This window comes from Martes martes, assembly GCF_963455335.1.
Source record: "Martes martes genome assembly, chromosome: 13".
In the NCBI taxonomy this organism is placed as follows: domain Eukaryota; kingdom Metazoa; phylum Chordata; class Mammalia; order Carnivora; family Mustelidae; genus Martes; species Martes martes.
The window spans coordinates 55,690,941-55,708,379 of record NC_137901.1 but is presented as its reverse complement, the minus strand read 5'-3'; the positions used below and the strand labels follow the sequence as shown (position 1 = coordinate 55,708,379).

At 36.5% G+C, this 17,439-nt stretch overlaps 1 protein-coding gene across 1 annotated transcript in view; it reads right to left on the bottom strand.

The window, feature by feature from the left end:
* ARHGAP28 (Rho GTPase activating protein 28) overlaps nt 1–17,439 on the bottom strand; it is a 206,423-nt gene that overhangs the window by 75,793 nt on the left and 113,191 nt on the right. Inside the window, exon 3 of the mRNA XM_080821521.1 lies at nt 3,958–4,175. Within this exon, the coding sequence (XP_080677647.1) occupies nt 3,958–4,175 (218 nt within the window). The remainder of the gene's footprint in view (nt 1–3,957; nt 4,176–17,439) is intronic.

The following is a 17,439-nucleotide window of genomic DNA, read 5'->3' as shown; positions in this document are numbered from 1 at the left end:
GCCTCAGTTCCCCTAGCTGTTAAAATAGTCATTTTAGACTACATCTTAGTTAAAGCATTTTTAATTTCGGTCTGATTATATTTTATTTCTGCACTAAGAGATTCTCTAGTGTCTTTTATGCTTCTTTCAAGCCTAGCTAGTAACCTTATCATCGTTATTCTGAATTCTGGTTCTGACATTTTCTTATATCCATACCGACTAGATTTGGAGCAGAGAGTATTACCTCTGGTTCTTCCTTTCGTTGTGAATTTCACCTTCTAGTTGTTTTGTCCAGAGAAAAATAGATGACCAAGAGAGCGAAATAAAAAATATCAACCACGACCCCAGTAAAATATACAATAGACAAATTTGAAGAGATCAGCAAGCCAACAAGAGGAGGAAAAGGGGGGCAGAGAATATAATCTTACAGGTGGACAGAAAAGAGTAATCCATTTGATCCTGGGTGTATTTTGGTCTATCTGTTAGAAGACACTAAATCCCAAAATTATAAAGAAAGAAAAACTTATACATATAAGAAAATAAAACTGAATACAGTAAATGAAGCCCAAAATGAAGAATATATCTGTAAAATGTAAATGTAAAAATAAAAATTAAAAAAAAAAACTTAAAAACAAACAGTTGATGAAATAAGAAACTAGGTGAAAAGGAAAAAAAAAACAGAAAATTTTAAAATGAAATTCAAAAGATTCATGAGAAATTCTATATACTATTCTATATACTATATAAATTCTATATACTATTTTCCCTTATCGCAGGAGTTTTTCAGTTCTGTGTGATCCATAAACTTGGTATTTGCCTGATGTTCCTGCTGGACTTCTGGGGGAGGATTCTGAGATTTTGAGAATCTGTTGCATGGATTCTCAGGTGTCTTTGCCTGGGCAGAACTGTACCACCATTGCCAGGCAGCCGGCCTCAGTGTAAGCTATTTCAGGTTGCTCTCTGTGGCTTTTGTTGCCTGAAGGCTTTTCACACCACTTTAGTGGATGAACAAAAAAGTAAAAATGGCAGTGTCCTGATCTGCTGAACAACCAGTGTCCCCACTCTTCAGTGCACCCCCAGGGAAAAGCAGTTAATCCCTTCTGTGTGTGCTAAACTCTGCAGACTCCTGCGATGCACACCCACACAAATCCTCCTGGGGGGCGGGGTCTCATCATGGTCCCCTGGCTCACTGGACCCCTACTTGGGGAGTGGTTGCCTGATCCTGCGACAACCCCTGCTATTTCTCTGGTGGGGGGGGGCGGCGGGGGGGGGGCGGAGAAGCAGCATGTCGGAGTGGTTATCGCTTATTGGGCCTCTGCTTAGAGAGCAGTTGCAGGACTGTGCCATGGTTCCTGGTTTATGGCAACACCTAGCTGAGAGCCCATTCCAGGCTCACTGACTTCCTGTCTGGCTTCCTGGCTCCAAAGTTTGGGAACTCTGCCACACTCTGTCTGTGACCCTGGGGATCCAGAGACCACACTGTCCAACCCAAGATTCTGCCCTGCTTTACCACATGAGCACTTTCCAGGCGGGGATGTCCCTCACTGGAGAAGACTTCTAAAAGTTCTGATTTTGAACTCTGCAGCTTTATCGGTTTCCAGTAGCTGGCTTATAGAGGCTCCTTCCCCACCTTGGTTTATCTTATGATATATCCCCTCAGATTCTTGTCTCTGCACCTCCTACCTTGCAAAAAATGTTCACTTTTCTATTTGTAGGATTTCAGCAATTCTCTTCTTATATCTCAGGTTGAATTCAGAGGGTTTCAGAATGATTTGATAGGTATCTGGCTGAATTCCTGGGATCAGATGAAACAAGGGTCCCCTACTTTTTTGCCATCTTCCCTAGAAAGCCCTACCATATTTTCTTAAAGGCTAGTTTTATGTGGGTTTTTACATTTTTATTGAAGAACAATCTGAATTCTGAACTTGCATATACAATGCCAGGCTTTCACTGACTTCCAGATGCTACCCTTCTTGGTATAGTGCAAGACCTCTACTCCCTTCGCTACAACCACTCTCCCTGCTGCACACCCATTCTCTGTTCACTCTGGAATGGGGCCTCAGCAGAAAGAGTAGAAGGGAGAAGAAGACGTGCAGAAGAGAGAGTACCCAGGGCCATTCCCCTTGCCCACCATAAATGTGGCCCTCTCTCTGCCTTTGCTAGATAGAGTTAAACCCAGTTTCCTAAACCTGCATATTATGGAAAAGTCAGACACCCTTCATTTATTTTTACACTTAAAGCCCCAGTAAGTAAGTACCCACTTTATATTTTCCTTGAGGGTCTAGGTAAAAGAGGGAAGAACACTGTTTCTATGTGACAAGAAGTCCAAAGCTTTAGAAAACATAAAGAAGCACTGTATGCATCTTCTTGAGTACCTACAGGATTCGGAGAAGCTGCAGATACTCCCTATTTTGCAGTTCGCTAGGTTAGAGGAAAAATCTTAGTCTGCAGTAACTAGAAACAGAAATGGGAAAGGAAGCATACAGACCAAGTTCTTAGGAATCTCTTGAAACAATCTGGGGGATAAACGTAAAATCACCAAGGGAATTTACACCAGCAGGGTAAACCTTTTCTTTGTAAAAAAAAGAAAAGGTAAAACCTTTTCTTTCTTGGCCAAGACTCTCATGGCTGAAGCCCTTACTTCAAGTTTGGTGTCACTTTTACTCAACTATAGATATAGAAATCTTGCCTTCCACAAAGATACATGTTTCAACTAGGATGAAAACTGAAACAGCACAGAACTAAAAATGCGCTGCCTCAGGTATATCATTTTGTACAGTGGAAAGTTCTAGAATTGTACTGCTCAATACATTAGCTACAAGCCATATGTGGCAATTTAGATTTAAATCAATTAAGATTAAATAAAATTAAAATTTCAGTTCCTTATTCACACTAGCTACATACTGGACACACACTAGCTGTCTTTTTGGAAAACACAGAAATCATTTCCATCACTAGAAAGCTAAAGGACAGTGCTATTCTAGGGCATTATCAGCAAAAACACAAAGACCAACTTGGAAATATGAGCTACTCTGACAACTACCCAGGTTGATTCATGTATCTAAGAGAAGATATGACTTTTAGATAACCTAAAGTAACTCAAATTGGAGGCTGCCTTCAAGCAAGCCTGCTACCCAATATTCTTGAAGTTTTAATTTATGTCATTATTGATAACAAATTAAATAGTAAGAAACATAGATCAGAGTGATTAACTAACTTGTCCCAGGCAACTATCTGTAACTATAGCAGAATATCAAGTTTCTTTTTTTTTTCTATATATCCCCAAAACTCCAAGAATTCTATTTGCATAGAACCTAATGTAGGATATAGGATCTTGCACACTGAATCTATCCAGTAATACTGGTTCCATCACTGACGCAATTATTGATTTCAATGATGCAACGAATGAAGGAATAAATGAGTAGAGCTAGTAGTAAAATAGAGCAATAGGAGAACATGACTAAGAGCCTCAGAAGGAAGATTGTGGCCACAGAATTGCTAAGGGTGAGCTAAAATTTCAACCAGCCCTTTCTCAGAAAACATGTGATGCTTTCCTTAGGTTTCTGAATCATTCTCTTGCCCACTTAATTAATGCTGTATCTTTCACTTTTTAACCACTTGCTTAGAATACTTTGGATCCACTTCCTGGGAGTCCTTTGTCTGTTCACAGAATTTCCACCCAGTGCTAGATTTATTAAGTAAAGTCTCTATGAATCCTAGGCACAAAGATTTGTTCCATTACCAAATAAGTTATTCTCAACTCAACAAAGAAGGGAATAAATTTAGTGTTGAGGGAGACTGCTTTAGGGGGGATAAGGAAAGACCACTTAAGTTTCAAATTTGTAAAATTTTGCAATCTGCTGTCTGCTTTAGTTTTCTCTAAAAGAGACAGGATGACCAACTTTTTCTAAGATCTTCTTCATGTTCTCCCTCTCACCCCTAATGAAGCCAAAATTCTGAGCCGTGTTCATTACTTACAGGAGATTCGCTGACTCCAAAGATGTCTCTGACATCCCGAACAGACTGCTTGTTCTTTTTTCTCATGGTTTGAGTGTAAGTATTATATCTCTTTTTCACAGCAGCTGCTTGGGTTCGAGTCAGTGTAGATAGCAAGGCTTTGCCATCCTCCTCTTCATTACCTGAGATCAGGGTTGATAAACCCACGTCTTGCAACCACTCTGCTTCAAGTTCTCCTTCTGAAAAATAACATTACCAAGAAAAGGTTAGAATAGTCTGCATTTGATTAGACAACATGTGTATCTACAGGCCTGTTCATATCAGTGTATTAGGAAGTGTCAATAAACACTATATAAAGGCCATCTTGGACCCTGAGAGCATGTTAAGTGAAATAAATCAGACAAAGACAAATACTGTATGATCTCACTTCTATGTGAAATCTTAAAAGAAAACAAAAACAAACAAACAAAAAACAAACAAAAACCTCACAAGCTCATAGATACAGAGAACTGACTGGTGGTTGTCAGAGGTAGGAGGCAGGAGGTAGGTAAAATAGGTGAAGGGAGCAAAGGTATAAGCTTCCTGTTATAAAATAAGTCATGGGGATGTACTGTATGGCATGGTGATAATAATAATTAATAACACTATATTATAATATTAGAAAGTTGCTAAGAGAGTAGATCTTAAACAGTGTCATCACAAGAAAAAAAAATCTAACTACGGTGATAGATGTAAACTAGACTTGTTGTGGTGATCACTTTGCAATGTATACAAATATCATATCATTATGTTGTACACCTGAAACTGGTATGTCATATGTCAGTTATATCTCAATTTTAAAAAAAGAAACCATCCTTTTTTCCAGAGTAATTCTGGGAAAGGCCTATAGGAATGAATTAAAAATCCATATAGTTTTAAAGCATTTATTTATTTGAGAGACAGCAATGCACGTGTGTGCAAGTGGGATGAGGGGCAGATGGAGGGGAGAGAGAGAGAGAGAAGCAGGCTCCACTCGCACTCAGAGCCCGACACAGGGCTTGATGTCACGACCCTGAGTTCACGACCTGAGCCAAATCAAGAGTCAGACACTTAACTGACTGGGCTACCCAGCGCCCCATACAATTTTTTTTAAATAAGTCAATTTTTTGAGTATTTTCTAGGAGAGTAAGGTTAATTGGCCATTTAGTAAGGTAATTTTCTTTACCAGAGTGTTAAATATAAGCCATATTTGGACTTCCAATCTCAAACAAGGATAAAATATGAATATTTAAACTAACCGTAATGGAAAAAGAGTGGGTTAATGGTACAGGAAAGGGTTTTTTAATCACTCAAATTGTGGTTTAAATCCCAATGCAACCATTTACGAGGTGAATGGCTTTGGAAGATTTTTAGATATCTCTAGGTTTCTGTCCTGTTAGCAAAATTGAGGTAATAATAAGATGTATCAGGTGACTATAAGGATTGTTTTATCAATTTATTCATGAGAGATGGCAAAGACTCTGGAACAGAGGATGAATTCAATAGATATTCATTCTCTTGCTTTTATCCAAAAGTCTGAACATTAGGTAATCTTTCCTTTTTTTCAGAAGGAAACTAAAAAACCTGAAATTCATCATAATGAGGGTTAGTTGCTATTGTAAATTAGATGTGCAGAAATAATTTTAAAAATTCAGAATAACAACATCATGTAACGGAAAATTCACTACAAAAACATTCCTGGAAATATACTAAACAGGCATTACCTGAATGAGGTTTATTTAAAGTGCAGATTAGACTGGTTTATAAATAGCCTGTCAAGTCATCAATCTAAGACTCTTGGGACTCTGCTTACATTATTTCGTCACTGGTATATGAACAAAGCCTCCTAAATGTACTTTACAGGTTCAATTTCTTAGCTAGGCAATCTTCTCTTTGCTGTCTTGTTTCTATTACTCATTTCCTTTATAAGCTATCCCTTTAACAGGAAATGCAAAGGTAAACATAAGCTTACTAGCCTTAATCTAAAATAATAAACCTTTTAAATTAGTGAGCTCTGACTTTGAAATCTTCCTTTACTTAAGCCATAGATAAGATTTTCATTTTTAAGACAAAATTTACAAAAACATTCAATATTAAAGTTTTAAAAACTGGAATTTTTCCTCCCTCCACCTCGGTAAACAGTAATCAAAGAGTAGAAGGAAGGAGTTAATAGGTGTTAACATATACTAGGGGTGAGGATAGTCTAAATCCTTTCACTCAGACTACAGAAATCTGTAGAATATATATTCTCCATAGGAAAGAAATATCTCAGAGTAGAGATAAGTGTTATTCCTGTAGCATTGCTAAATTATGGAAACTGATACCCTGTGTTCACCACTCCAGTTGCCAAATACATAACTTCCACATAGAACACTCCTTTGAATTTCAGCTCCATATATCCAACTACCTACCCATCCAACTATCTACTTGACTCCAACAATCATATATCAAACTCAACGTGTTCAAACCTGAACACATATTCTTCATTCCCAACTCTAGGCCTTTTTCAGTATTCTACATTTCGGTAAATGAAACCCACCATTCAACTATCCAGTTTGGCAAAGAAACTTAGGAAACATTATTGACATCTCCATCCTTTACATATCAAAACCAATATATCACCAAGACTTTTTGATATTAATTCCTCATTATTTCTCAAAAATTTTCCACTTTATTTATCTCTTCTGCTCTGACCCTGGTCCAAGCTACTATCATGTCTCACCTGAACTGCTACAGAACTCCCTTCTGTTCCTCCCATTCTGGACTCCCCTTCTAATCCATTCTCCATACTGTAACTAAATTAGACCTAGGCACCTGGGTGGCTCAGTGGGTTAAACCTCTGCCTTTGGCTCAGGTCATGATCTCAGGATCCTGGGATGGAGCCCTGCATCAGGTTCTCTGCTCAGCAGGGAGCCTGCTTCCTCCTCCCCCTCTGCCTGCCTCTCTGCCTACTTGTGATCTCTCTTGCTCTGTCAAATAAATAAATAAAACCTTTTTTAAAAATTAAAAAAAAAATTAGACCTTTCCAAATGCAAGTATAAGCCCTTTTCTAAAATAATGCCACAGTTCTTCCTTGCTCTTGGGGTTAAGCATAAAACCCTTACATGGCCCACAAGACCCAAAGCCACTGACTTTCCTTTCCAAGCTTGTACCATGCTCTCTTCATGCTCCCCTCTCTAACAGCGCTGGCTTACATTTGGTTCCTCAAAAGTTCCATGCTATATTTTGCTACAATGCCTTTTGACATGCCAATCCTTCTATTTGGTCCCCTAATTACTGGTCATTCAATCTTTCAGGTCTCAGTTTATTCATTTCTTCCTCAATGAAGTCTTTTTTTTTTCTTTCCCTGAACCCTTCAGTCAAGGTTAGGTCCTACTTTTACCCATCCGAATCCTGCTGTTTGTGTTTTTCCTTCAAATAATTTTTTCCCCAACATATATCTAGTTATATCACTTCATTAGTCATTTTCTTTCCTCCAAGATTATAAACTCCATTAGAGCAGGAAACATTTCCATCTTTGTTTATAACTCTGACACCAACATACAGTGCCTACACAGATTAGGTACAAATATTTGTGAATTAATCAATTCTCAGTCGAAATATATAATTACTCTAAGTCAGAAAATGAATGAAAAACATCAACTTTTGGAAATGAGTGTAGTTATCATACATATCATTCTGTAATGAAAATCCACCAGATCTGTAGCTTTATTAGAGAAAGATATCAAAAAAGGAATAAAATCTTCCAGTAAAGGTAGAGTAGCATGTATAGAAATAACAATTCTGTATAAAACAATTATGAGGGAATGTAGAAGAATCAAGTACAAGCAGGAACTGAAAAATAATTAAATTTTGACACAAAATGTACTGTGAGATTTACATCTACACAACTTTTCAACTGAGGTCATTTTCCAATCACTACACTATACAGAGTATGTAGGACACAAACAGAAAACCACAGTCTTACTAATTTCAAGAGTCAGGATGGAGTACAGGATCATTAGGATATCTGGAAAGTGAGGGGCATATTCCTGTTAGGAGGGAGCCTCACCAGAGAGAGCTCCAAAATCTGTGCATAAACTCTCATCAAATCCCTGACTAACCATTAAACCAAAGGTGTATGTGAAACTCCAGGCATCCTACTGAAAAATAGCAGTCAAAAGGCTAAAATAAATGAGCCAGGCTGCATAAAGCAGAAAAGATGGTGAATAACCAAGTGACTACAGAACTGAAATTAACTCCCTTTAGAGAAAGATAGGGGGATACAGTCTCTAAAACATATCATAATGTTATAATATTAAATTATCAAAGAGTCCCCCCAAAATGGACTAATTTGGCATGAGAAAAGATCATTAGAAAGTACCTCTGACGACTCTGATGCTGGACAAGGACTTCAAGGGAAAGATTCTCATGAGTGAACAGAGAATTTCAGCAAAGAAATGAAAAATATAAAAAAGAAACTAAAAGAACTAACACATAAATTATAGAACTAAAATTAAAATATATTAAGTAAAAATCTTGCTGGAAGGGCTTAACAGTATATTAAAGACTATAAAAGAAAGGGTTGGTAAACTTGAAGATTACAACAATATAAATTATCCAATCTGAAAGACATAGAGAAAAGTACTTTAAAATATTTAAAGCAGAGTCCAAGTTACCTATTGGGAATGTTAAGTTTGACTTTCAGAGAAGAAAGCCAGGGGTACAGAAAAAATTATTTGAAGAAATAATGTCCAAAAGTTTCCAAACTTTGTTGAAAAACCACCTAGCTTAACTAACACCAAGTAGGTCACATACAAAAGAAACTGCACTTAAGCACCTTAAGGACAACCTGCTGAAAACCAAAGAGAGAGAAAATTTGAAAGCAGTCAAAGACAACAGATTACATCAGGGAAACAACAATAGGCAGGTGCAGACTCCTTGTTAGAAACAGTAGAGGTCAGAACACAGATGACATTTAGAATATCCAAAATGAAAATAAAAACCTGTTAACCGATAATTTCATGTCTAGCAAAAATACCCTTTAAGAACAAAGGTAAAATAGTTATTATCACGTGAATAAAAACTAAGTTTATTGCTGTCAACTTGTTCTGTAGTATATACTACAGGAAGCGCTTCAGGCTAAATGGGAAAGATATCAAATGGATACCAGATATATAAAAAAGAAATAGTGAAAAGTTAAAAATGCAGATATTGGTTTCTTTAAAAGATATACAGCTACTTCCTCTTTCCCTGAAATTAAGTCTTAAAGCATAAAGATATTACTTAGACACAGTAAGGCAGGTGTTTATGCAGAGAAGCTGGGTGGACTGGGATGTTGGAGCCCAAGTGGGATGAGCAGGGCAAGCATGAAAAATAGAGGAACTTGATAATATATGGAGAGATTGATCAAGTAAGTATATATGTTTAAGATAGTGGAAGCCAGTTTTCTTCTAAGAAAGGAGTCACAACAGGATATAAAATCAATGCACAGAAATCGGTTGCATTTCTATACACCAACAAAAAGACAGCAGAAAGAGAAATGAAGGAGTCGATCCCATTTAAAACTGCACCCAAAATCATAAGATACCTAGGAATAAATCTAACCAAAGAGGCAAAGGCTATATATTCAGAAAACTATAGAATGAATACTCATGAAAGAAATTGAGAAAGACACAAAGAAATGGAAAAACGTTCCATGCTAATGGATTGGAAGAATATTGTTAAAATGTCTATGCTACCTAGAACAACCTACACATTTAATGCAATCCCTATCAAATTACCATCAACTTTTTTCACAGAAATAGCAAAAATAATCCAAAATTTGTATGGAACCAGAAAAGACCCCAAATAGCCAGAGGAATGTTGGGGGGAAAAAAAAAAACCCACAGCTGGTGGCATCACAATGCCAGACTTTAAGCTCTGTTACAAAGCTGTAATCATCAAGACGGTATGGTACTGGCACAGAAACACACAGATCATTGGAACAGAATAAAGAGCCCAGAAATGGACCCTCAACTCTATGGTCAACTAATCTTCAACAAAGTAGGAAACAATGTCCAATGGATAAAAGACAGTCTCTTCAATAAATGGTGTTAGGAAAATTGGACAGCCACATGAAGAAATATGAAACTGGATAATTTCCTTACATCATACATAAAAATAGACTCAAAATGGATGAAAGACATTTTGTCTTTCATAAATGTGAAACAGGAATCCATCAAAATCCTTGAGGAGAACACGGGCAAATAACTCTTCGACCTCAGCCACAGCAACTTTTTCCTAGACATATTATCAAAGACAAGGGAAGCAAGGGCAAAAATGAACTACTGGGATTTCATCAAGATAAAAAACTTCTGCACAGCAAAAGAAACAGTCAACAAAACCAAAAGACAACCGACAGAATGGGAGAAGATATATGTAAATGATTTATCAGATAAAGGGCTAGTATCCAAGATCTATAAAGAACTTATCAAACTCAACACCCAAAGAACAAATAGTACAATCAAGAAATGGGCAGAAGACATGAACAGACATCTCTCCAAAGAAGATATCCAAATGGCAACAGACACATGAAAAAGTGCTCAACATCACTTGGCATCAGGGAAATACAAATCAAAACCACAATGAGATACCGCCTCACAACAGTGAGAATGGCTTAAATTAACAAGTCAGGAAACGACAGATGTTGGTGAGGATGCAGAGAAAGGGGAGCCCTCCCTACACTGTTGGTGGGAATGCAACCTGGTGCAGCCCCTCTGGAAAACAGTATGGAGGTTCCTCAAAACCTATGACTCAGCAATTGCACTACTGGGTATTTACCCCAAAGATATAAACGTAGTGATCTGGAGGGGGACCTACACCCCAATGTTTACAGCAGCAATGCCCACAATAGCCAAACTATGGAAAGAGCCAAGATGTCCATCAACAGATGAATGGATAAAGAAGATGCAGCATACATAAACAATGGAATATCATGCAGCCATTAAAAAATGAAATCTTGCCATTTGCAACGACATGGATGGAACTAGAGGGTATTATGCTAACAAAATAAGTCAATTATAGAAAGACAATTTCATATGATCTCACTGATATGTAGAATTTGAGAGACAAGGCAGAGGATCATAGGGGAAGAGAGGAAATAATGAAACAAGATGAAACCAGAGAGGGAGACAAACCATAAGAGACTCTAAAATCTTAGGAAAGAAACTGAAGATTGCTGGAATGGAGGGGGGTGGGAGGGATGGAGTGGCTGGGTGATAGACACTGCAGAGGGTATGTGGTATAATGAGCACTGTGAATTGTGTAAGACTAATGAATCACAGACCTGTACCCCTGAAATAAATAATACATTGTATGTTAATATATTTGAAGAAATAAAAATTTAAAAAAATTTCCTGTGATGATGGAAATGTTCAATGTACATACTGCCCATTATGTCACTAGACACATTTGGATTCCAACACTTGAAATGTGGCAAGTATGATTAAAAAACTGACTTTTAATTGCATTAATTGTAATTAAGATACATTTATATTAAAATAGTGATGTGTTGTGTTAATGCACAGAATTAGAAGCAAGAATAGACCATTAGCAGTTGGGTACACAGAAAGCCTGGATTTTTATTTTTAAATTCCAGTTGTTACTAAAAGAATTCAGGACTCCTCAGGGAAAGATTGATTCCAGAGCTGGTCAGGGAAAGTATGAGATGAGCTTGGAAACTCTTATTGTGACAAAAAGTAAAGAACTGCTTAAAGAAGGAAGAGTCATATCAAAATAACATGAAATCCAGCTTAAAGGATTGCTGCTGGTCAAAGATGGGACATTTGGACATCAAAATACATAGTAATCATAAAGAATTATAATCCATTAGATAAAAAATATCCATGAGTGCACCTGAGTATAAATTAATAAATGTATAAATAAACAGCAAAAACAGAAAAAAAAGTCAATCAAAGCCAAATTTTACATGTACACAAAGCAAGTTTAAAAGATGTGGCTAGAGCTTCTGGGGCCATTGCCACTCTTATCCTGGCAGTGGCCCACTGTCACTCTTGAATCAAATGTACTATACTTATCTACCCAATAAACTCTGTAACTCCAGCTCCCCTCCCCCTCCCAAAAAAGAAAGGAGTCACAAATATGGAAAGGGAAGAGTAGAATTAACTTAGCACTATTAGATTAGAACTGAAGGTATAAATATGAACTCATGTATTTTAACGTCTTTAGTTTTAGAAATATAGATGTAAATGTTTATGTATGTACATATACATTATATTGTATGTACAAATATACCCTGTTGTACAAGTACGTATGTGTACATGTGTGAGTATGCACACATATATGCATATGTACACCTATATATAGGCACACATATACATATATATTTCCTAGCTGTTTCTCAGGTCAAATATGGAACACTTTCAACATCAAAATAAATGATAATGAAAGATAACTCACTAACAACCCACTAAATAAACCAGGAGCCTGTTCTGATACAAAGAAATAATTTGATAGCTTGATATAGAATGGGATATTTACAGAGTTTCAAAGAACCTCCCACTAAAATATGTATTGACCACAAAGATGAAAGGAGTACCTTTACATGGAGAAATCTTGTATATCACCACCTAAAGTGATTTAAGTGGACACCATCATTAATGGGAAAATCAAAACCATGTGATAGGGTGCAATGAGAAGAATACAGCATCATAACCTGCCAAAGATGCAGAATCTGAATCTGAATCATTAAGAAACATTGAGACAGGGGCGCCTGGGTGGCTCAGTGGGTTAAGCCTCTGCCTTCAGCTCAGGTCATGATTTCAGGGTCCTGGGATCGAGCCCTGCACCAGGCTCTCTGCTCAGTGGCGAGCCTGCTCCCTCCTCTCCCTCTCTGCCTGCCTCTCTGCCTACTTGTGATCTCTGTCTGTCAAATAAACAAATAAAATCTTAAATTAAAAAAAAAAGAAACATTGAGACAAATCCCAGCAAAGGAACATTACACAAAATAGCCTATAATCTTCAAAAGCGTCAAGGTTATAAAATCAAAGAAAAACTAAGAAACTATTCTATACTGTAAAGAAACAAAAGAAACATGACAATTAAGTGCAACAAGTGATTCTGAACTAGATTCTTTTATTGTAAAAGATAATATAGAACATTTAAGTACAGTCTGAGGACTGGATAACAGCAATGTATCAAAAATAATTTCTTGATTTTAATAGCTATATTGTTATTATATAGAGGATGGCTACATACACAGAGAGACAAATCCACAGGCCAAGCCATCAGAGATGAAGATTTTAATAACTTCCTTTCAGTAACTGATAGAATAACTAGACAAAAATGTGTGTGTATACAGATATATGTTACATAAAACTAAAATATATAATATATATGTGATATCACACACACACAAACACACACACACACACACAACACATATATAAATATGTAAAGACCTAAGGTAACTGGGGAATAACAAGGGTTGGCAAGTTGCTGACAAATGATCAAATTGTTCCAAATTTTAAAAAGTTATTTAAATTATATTTGTAATTTTTTATAAGTTTTAAATTATTTCACAATAAAAATATGTAAGTCCATATAAATAATGTTGTATTGATGTGATATAACATGCGTAGATGTTATATATTTGACAACAGTATAAAGTAGTACAGGAAGGGAAATGAAATTATACTGCTGTAAAATCCTCTCATTTTATATGAAGAAGTGCAATATTTACTCTAAGTAGATTATAGTAAATTAGAGGTAAATATTATAATATCTGAGCAGTAACTAAAAAAAAACAAAAACAAAAACAAAAACAAAAACAAAGCAGTATAGTTAAGATGCATATAAAGAAACTATTAAAAAACCATGAAAAAGAGACAAAGACAGAGTAAAAGGATGGAAAATGATATACCACACACACACAGTGACCTTAAGAAAGCCAGAGTGAGGGTCACCTAGGTGGTTCAGTGGGTTAAGCATCTGCCTTCAACTCAGGTCATGATACTGAGGTCCTGGAATCCAGCTCTGTGTGGGGTTCCTGGCTCAGCACCCCCTCCACTGTTGCTCTCCCCCTCAAATAAATAAAATGAAGAAGAAGAAGGAGAAGGGGAAGAAGAAGAAGAAGAAGAAGAAGAAGAAGAAGAAGAAGAAGAAGGAGAAGGAGGAGGAGAAGAAGGAGAAGAAGGAGAAGAAGGAGAAGAAGAAGGAGAAGAAGAAGAAGAAGAAGAAGAAGAAGAAGAAGAAGAAGAAGAAGAAGAAGAAGAAGAAGAAGGAGAAGAAGGAGAAGAAGAAGAAGAAAGAGAAGAAGAAGAAGAAGAAGAAGAATTGTTAGACAAACGGGACTTTAAGGCAAGAAGTATTATTAGAAATATATTAGGGAGGGTGAGTTCAAATGGGCCAATTTAACAAACAGGAATAGTAATCATAAATGTATATGCTAGCTAGTAACAGTTTTAAAACATGAGGCAAAAAAATGACAGAATCAGAGGGAAAAATAGACACACAATCCAAGTTGGAGATGTTAACAACCTTCTCTCAATAACTGATAGAAAAATTAGGCAAAAATTATTAACAGTACAATAGATTTGATCATGTACCAACCACCTAAACCTAGTGGGCATTTACAGACCACCACACTACCCAACAATGATAGAACATGTTCTTTTTAAGTGTACATGGAACTTTGGCCAAGACAGACCATATGCTGAGCCATAAAATAAGTCTAAATAAATGGCAAAAGTTGAAGCTTACAAACTGTTACCTAATCATAACACAATTAATTTAGAAACTAGTAACAAATGATATATCTGCAAAAACATTTGTAAATCTTAAAAACAAAACATTAAAACATTTAAAACTGAATGATAATGAAAATATAACATATTAGAATTCATGGGATGGAGTAAAGCAGTGCTTCAGGAACTGTTCATATTCCAAAAGATAAAAGTGTAAAGTCAATGGTCTAGGTTTGCATCTTAAGAAGAAAAAACAAGCAACTTAAACACAAAAATCACAGACAGAAGCAAATACGGTTTGGCTATGAGCTGTCACCCACTTCTATTCAGCTTGTACTGGAGGCCCTACCAGCACAGTAAGGCAAGATAAAGAAATAAAAGCACAAAAATCAGAATGAAAAAAGGACAATTGTCTCTATTCACAGTGATTTCTTTGTTTATGCAGAAAATCCTAAGAAATATAGTAGACAAATACTAGACAATGAATTTAGAAAGGTAATGAAATATGAGACAAAAATCAACTGTATTTCCATATACCAGTTGCAAACAATTGAAAAATGAGAGAACAAGAGTAATAACCAATTAAAAGACCCCATTGAGGATATGAATATACAAGCCACAGATCGTGAGAAAATATTTGCAGTACATTAACTTGACAAAAGAGTTTTATCTAGAATATATAAAAAATTCACACAGGTCCATAATAAAAAGAAAATTTAAAAAATACAGCCAAGGGGCACCTGGGTGGCTCAGTTGGTTAAGTGTATAACTCTTGATTTTGGCTCAGGTCATGATCTCAGGAGCCTGAGATCCAGCCCTGCATCAGGCTCTGTGCTTAGCAGAGAGTCTGCTTGAGATTCTCTCTCTCCCCCTCCCTCGGCCGCTCCCCCCAACTCACACTCACTCTCTCTAAAATAAATACATTTAAAGAATAATAACAAAAAATAAACATAGTAAAAAGATTTCACACAGCAATTTATATGAATGGACAGTTAAGCTATAGCCACTATGAAATACCTCCACACATCTGCTAGAATCATTCACATTAACAAGTCTAATATCAAATATTGCAAGTATGTAAAAGAATAGATTTGTCTGTCAGATAGTGGTGGAGGGAATACAAAATGGTACAACTGCTTTGGGGAAAAGTTGGCAGTTTCTTCTGTAGTTAAACATATTCTATGAAAAAAATATATATCCAAGAGAAATAAAAACATATCTCCAGACTTTCACAAAATTATTCACAGCAGCATTATACATAATAGCCCAAACTGCAAACAACCTTTAAGTCCATTAACAGTTAAATGGATAAACAAATTGTGGCATATTCGTACTATAGAATGCTGCTGTTATAGGTTGAATTGGGCCCCCCAAGAAGACAGACTGAAGTCTTAACCACCAATACCTACGAATGTAACCTTACCTTGAAACAAGGTTTTAGTAGAGATAATTAAGATATAAACTGAGATGAGGTCATATTGGAGTAGAGTGGACCCTTAATCCAACATAAGGGATGTCTTCATAAAAAGAGAAGGAGAAAGACAAAAATTTAGGGAGTAGGCTACAGGACTATAGAGGCAGAGAATGTTGTATGTTGTCTACAAGTCAAGAAACAGCAAGAATTGCAGAAAACACCAGGAACTAAAGAGAAAGGCATGAAACAGATTGTGCCCTACATCTTTGGAGAGATTCCTGACACCTTGACTTCTAGCCTTTACAACTGTGAGAAAATAAATTTCAGCTATTTTAAGCCACTGGGTTTTGGGCAACTTCATTACAACAGCCTTAGTAAACTAATACAAACTACCCAATAATAAAAGGAGAGGAACTATTGATATACCAGATGAATCTCAAAAACACTTAAGTTCAGTGAAAGAAGCTAAACCCAAAGCTAATCTATAACACAAGAACATCAGAACCATGGTTGCTTTTGGCCAGATACAGCAAGTCATGGGAGTGTCAAGATTGGGAAAAACCATGAAGATGTTTTCTCAGTTGACTAAAATGTCCTCTCTCTTGATTACTGTGAGGTTACAAAGTTAGCATTTGTCAAACCTCACTGAGTTGTACACCTAAGTTCTGTGCACATAATTCAAAAGAAAAAATCTGTAAATAAATATTAAACTCTAGGGGCACCTGGGGGGCTCAGTGGGTTAAAGCCTCTGCCTTCGGCTCAGGTCATGATCCCAGGGTCCTGGGATAGAGCCCCTCATCAGGCTCCCTGCTCAGCGGGGAGCCTGCTTCCCCGCCTCTCTCTCTGCCTGCTTCTCTGCCTACTTGTGATCTCTGTCTGTCAAATAAATAAATAAAATCTTTAAAAAAAAATAGATATTAAACTGTAGTTAGTAGCTATGCTTTTTGTAGAAGTTTAGGTTAGCAAATCTGAAAATATTTTGTGTACTCTAGGCTTAGGCAAACGATAATAAAAGCCAGGTCTCTCATTATTAGAGGAGACAGTTATAAATACAGGGGGAAAAAAAGATGCAACAACAAACCTGGTTGTGGTGAATTAGAATAGAAGGTTATCAGTATAAACTCACGTTTTTTAATAAAGATAGCTAGCTAGCAAGTAAGAAAAGGGGATGAAGAATGACAGATATTTTCTTTCACATATCTTTCTATCTTTCTGGATCTGAAAAGGCAAAAAAGTAAGGGTGTAAGTTAAAGGGATAAGAATACACTTCACTAATGGAGATGGTTCCCTTGAATGGATTTTCATTCAATGTGTGGAAGAACTTTTTAGTTCTAATGGTTTGTGGTG